At 39.2% G+C, this 5,258-nt stretch overlaps 1 protein-coding gene across 6 annotated transcripts in view; it reads right to left on the bottom strand.

Annotated features, from left to right (window-relative positions):
• The window catches only part of SULF1 (sulfatase 1), a 142,715-nt gene that overhangs the window by 14,511 nt on the left and 122,946 nt on the right, over positions 1-5,258 (bottom strand). For all 6 annotated transcript variants that reach the window (XM_042464260.1, XM_042464259.1, XM_042464258.1 and 3 more), the window contains 3 exons: positions 4,309-4,405; positions 2,637-2,731; positions 1,912-1,980 (listed from right to left, as the gene is read on the bottom strand). In XM_042464260.1, the coding sequence (XP_042320194.1) occupies positions 1,912-1,980; positions 2,637-2,731; positions 4,309-4,405 (261 nt within the window). The remainder of the gene's footprint in view (positions 1-1,911; positions 1,981-2,636; positions 2,732-4,308; positions 4,406-5,258) is intronic.

Below are 5,258 nucleotides of genomic sequence, written 5' to 3'. Positions count from 1 at the left end.
CTTCTTCTTCTTCTTCTTCTTCTTCTTCTTCTTCTTCTTCTTCTTCTTCTTCTTCTTCTTCTTCTTCATATTATTATTATTATTATTATTAAGTCTTTTTTTAAAAAAATTAAACTAAGGCTTTCATTAGCCCTCGCTATACTGGCTAGTGATTATGGGAAGTGTAGTCCAATGCTTCTAAAAGGAACTATATTATCCTTTGTGGATAAGCATTGATTCGTATGACAGAGAGTAAAGTTCAAACTTCCTTGACAGACACACTAGCCTAAATGGGGATAAATACACTTCTGGCCAGCTTCTCATCAGAAGTATGTATATCACCTAGCTTTGCTGCCATAGCTATATCTTCCAATGCTACCTCTTCCCACCAACCCATCCTGGATGTGCTGTGATGTGGCATCTGCAGTGTTCTCTGGAGTTCTTGGGAGATTCCTGCAGGTGACATCCTTGCAGTCCCTCCAGCTACAGGAAGACAGCTGGATGTGTTGCGCTGCTCTCCAACGACATGCAAATAGTCATGTATCTGTGGAGCTGCACTATAATACCACTTTCCTCACTGCGATTTATTTGTGTTAATCCACTCAAGGTTTAGCTATGGTCCAAAACACATTGCAGAAATAATCCAGTTTGAGACTGCTTTAACTGCCCTGGCTCAGTGCTAGGAAATCTTGGGAACTGTAGTTTATTGTGGCACCAGATATCTCTGACAGAGAAGGCTAAATGTCTTACAGAACTACAGTGCCCAGATTTCCCTAGCACTGAGCCAGGGCAGTTAAAGCAGCCTCAAACTGGATTATTTCTGCACTGTGTTTTGCTCCTATATTCTAAGAGTTGAACAGGATTGTCCCTCAAGAATTTTAAGATGAGAATTTTTTAAAAAAAGATTCTCTAAAATCCAAATCTGATAAATTGTGCTTTATTGCTGTCTTATGCCACTTGATATTTTGCACAGAGAATGTTAAGGTTCCAGATTGGGAGATCCATCATAAAGTTCTGTACAAGTGGAAATTCACCCCAACGCACCTTTTTGCTGCTGCATCCTCCACTTCTAACATTAATTTACTGGCTAGTGGAGTGCATGTGGTTGGCAGAGAAGTATCCAGCTGTGTTTTTACAATATAAAATTTAATTTTTATTGTAAGTAACATTATATTGTTTTAAAGTATTTGATATTTTAATGTAGTAGGCTTTTAAATTGTATTTTAAGTTTCTTACTACTAAATTTTAAACCACATACTTTGATTATTATTATTATTATTATTATTATTATTATTATTATTATTATTAACCTTTATTTATGAAGCACTGTGAGACACTCTGTGTCCCATCTATCAGACAGTCAAAATATAAATTAAATAAACTGATGTTCTTAAAGCTGCACAGTGATGAGGAATTCACTGCGTCCTCCTGGGGGTTTCTGTGGAGGATGATGTCTGTGCTGTGTTGCCCAGTTATAAAAGATACCTGGATACTTCACTGCTGCACCATTGCTCTCCACCAGCCAGTAAACTGTTTCTTTTGGGGGGTTGAGTGAAATAGCAGCTAAAAGATTTTATCATTGCACAATGACAAAAAATGATTTATGCAGGTTTAACATGGACGTCTACCAGCATAAGTCACTGACAGGATGCCAGCCAATATTACAATAGGGCAGGTAACAAACAAGATGAATTAAAAAATAATAATGAATTTAAAAAAAACCCTAAAAGATTGATGGAAGAAATATAAAGCAGAAGTAAAAAATCCCATCATATTTTTCAGTCCATCAGTTTGAAAGATTACCTATATGGACTGTAGCTTCTGCTGATAGTCTTCCATCAGCTAATGTGCCAATAGATAATGTCTTCTGTTTATACTACATCTCAAGATGACATGATGGATTAGAGGGGAAAGAAAGCGAGGAAGGCTTACTTGAATGGATGAAGGTGACTTGTTTTCAGCTTTTCTTGACCTTTCACCCCTTTTTCTTTGCTGTAATAGCTGCAAGAGAAAAGTTATGATAAAAAAGTTCTGAAAAAAATGGATGTTAAGACAAAAACTTGGCTGTCACATAATTCTACAAATATCTTTATATAAACTGCAAAACTGCCTTTGAATGAAACCTGTAAAACATCTGGCATGATAAATGCTCAAATACATTAAATTTCTCTTTCTGTTGTTTTCATGTTTATTATGTATGAGAGTTAATGGTGTTTTGTGTTGTAAATAATTGTATTTGATTTTAATAATAAAATTCATTAAAAATTAAAAAAAATTCTGGGTCATTTCTTCTAAAAAAAAGAAAAAAAGAAAAAGGCAGCTCCCTGTTGTAAAAATGCAAAGCTCTCCAAAAACATTACCAAATTACCTGCAGCAGACATTTGAAGGCATATGTGAGAATTTAAAGGGAAGGATGCTTTTTTTTAAAGTGATATAATTTGGGGGGGGCAGTACAGCACTGTAACCCCCAACATTTGGCTACCTGCACTATAAAAAGAAGTCAGAACCAGATTAACATATACCCACAGTTTGGCAAAAATGTATGGTTTCTGTCCTTGAACTGAGATATTTGTAACAACAAACTTATGTAAATTGTCCCCATATATATGTTGTTTTCTGACTGGAATTATACAAAAGGGAAAAATAATTTTACATACCTCATTTTGTTACAATCACATTCATCAGGTTTTCGTCTTTTCAGATGTCCTCTCACTTCCCTTAATTTTTTAATTTTATCTTGGAGAGCCTCAATCTATACAGCAAGAATATATTCCATAGTTGATGATCTTGTCAGGGATAAAATAATTACTATGAAAATATTTAATATTTTGCTACCTGAACATTAATGATGATATTAATATTTCACTATAAAAGCATCCTATACAGTGCGTCCTCGCGCCTTACGCGGGGGATCCGTTCCGGATCCCGCCGCGTAAGGCGAATTCCGCCTATGCTCGAGCCCCATTGGAAACAATGGGGCTTGTGCGCGGCGGCGTAGGGCGCAACGGGCGCACGCACCCATTCAATTGAATGGGATGTGCCGCCCCTTCTGCCCCGCGCGCGCGCCGCGGCTTGAGCACATACGCTCAAGTCCGCGTATGGTGCGCCCGCGTATGGCGCGGGCGCACTGTACTTTATAATCCATATTGTATGTTGCCACTACAATAAAATATCTACTTATATTCACTTCAAAAATGGTGAACTGATAGTAAGAAAAAAAATCTTTAAGGTCAAACAACATGGTTTGGTGTTACATGTCATTGGGGAATTGAATCTGCTGTTTTGACTTTTAAGGAAGTATCCACTGTAGGTTCGGCTTCTTGGATAGTGCTATCCAAGTTCTGACTACAACCCAAAGCAAATTTTCAACCCCACTGACATGAACATCACTTGCATTACTGTTTCCTAGGCTCTTGCTAATTGGTATATTTGTGGTTAAGTGTACACCAAGGATTGTGGTTCATCTTAAAATGGGTTTGGAAAACAAGCCAGGATTAGTAACCATAGTCTGAAATGGACTTTTTTTCACATTAAGACTAATCATGGATTGTCTAGGTTAGCACATTACGACACACTACAGTTTGTTGAAAGTGAAATGAAAGTAGTTATTGGAGAATGGTTGCAGCAGCAATGGAGGAGGAGGGAAGGAGGGCTCACAAGTTTATTCATGTAAACTTCAATTATGATTAAGCATTATGGCATACTTGGCACATTTGACACCCAGTGCACATCACTTTTTAACACTACCTCCCTGCCAATTATTTTCAGTAGTAATCATGAAATGAAACTTTCCATCTCTTTCGGGGACTGTGCTCCCCCCATGGGCAGTGGTGATGGGACAACCCTATGTTTCCACCACCTCCTCTTCTTTGCTGCCTCCCCTTCCTCTGCCTACTTCCCCCAAGGAAGTCTCTTCTGATTCTGCAAAGGCTGTTGGCAAGGTGGAAAAGGAAGATGGTGGAAGGGGAGGAGTCCATAGCCACTAGGGCTCAGTGGGTGGAGAAGGAGATGCTCACTGCGACTGCAAGCATCTCCTTTCTCCATCCACTGAGCCAAATCTTACCCCACAGCTTATTTTATTTTTTTATTTTGCGGAACAGTGGTGTCATCTCAATTAGGGTGTCACGAAGTGCAGCCTGCACCTTCCATATCCTCTAGTGACACCCCTGACATTACCTCTGACTGCAGCCAGTGTCTTTATGGGTAAGAAGTAGTTTCAAACTAAATATCCATGTCCTGCTGCAAGCTGTCATCTGCTTGATACATTTCCTCCCCTAGAATATTGGGTGGCAAAGTACTAGTACAGATGCTTAATGATACAGTTTTTACCTCTTGGTCAATGTAAGCTTTGTGGTCTTTCCAGGCTCTGGCGGACTGGTACAGTTCCCTCTCACAGTGAATAGAATCATTTGGAAGAATAAAACACCTATAAAGGAGGATATGATAGAATAAAATAGGAGTGGTAGGTTTGAGATATCTTTGGCAACTACATCCTAAATCCCAATGAATTGCATTAACAAAAAACTAGCTTAAAAAAAATAACATGCACTATTATAATTCTAGTATCCCTTCATAAGCAGCTGAAAAAAGTACCTTACAATCCTAGGTAGAGGGGAAGCATGACCAAAGGACTGATACAAAAATGTATGGCTGAAACTGCCAAATGAATTTAGGAAAGCTGAGCAAAGTAAGAACTCAGTCATTCTAAGGGGAGAAATATCATTTCTGCTGGAACATGCTGGTTAAATCAAGGGTGGGCAAAGTGCACTCCATGGTCCACATGCCACCTTGGGACACCTGAACCCTTCCAAGCTCCCGATGCCCCCCCACATGTTTTAATTATGGAAATGATTGATTTGGGGGCAATTTTTCACCAGAAAACCAATAAAATGTCCCCCAAATAAATTCTGAATGCATCAGCTTACCTGCTTCAAACCCCCCCCCCAATTTTGGCCTAAAATCAGCCCAGCTGGAAGTTACATAGTGTCACTTCTGATGTGCCCAAATATGCTGGTCTAATTTGTTGGGCAAATTTATTTTCCCTGGAAGAAGATTAACCATCCATTATGAAGCCAAGCCCTCCCTCCAGCCCATCTGCCTTGGTCCAGGCCTCGGAGGTAGAGAGTAACTGCTGGACCTCATCCCCTTTCCCTCCACCACTCTCTTCTCCATTTGTCTCATATCTTTTTAGATTGTAAGCCCGAGGGCAGGGAACCGTCTAATTAAAAAGATTGTATGTACAGCGCTGTGTAAATTTACAGCGCTTCATAAATAAAGGT

This window comes from Sceloporus undulatus, chromosome 4 (assembly GCF_019175285.1).
Source record: "Sceloporus undulatus isolate JIND9_A2432 ecotype Alabama chromosome 4, SceUnd_v1.1, whole genome shotgun sequence".
Lineage (NCBI taxonomy): Eukaryota > Metazoa > Chordata > Lepidosauria > Squamata > Phrynosomatidae > Sceloporus > Sceloporus undulatus.
This window is presented reverse-complemented; position numbering and strand designations above follow the sequence as displayed.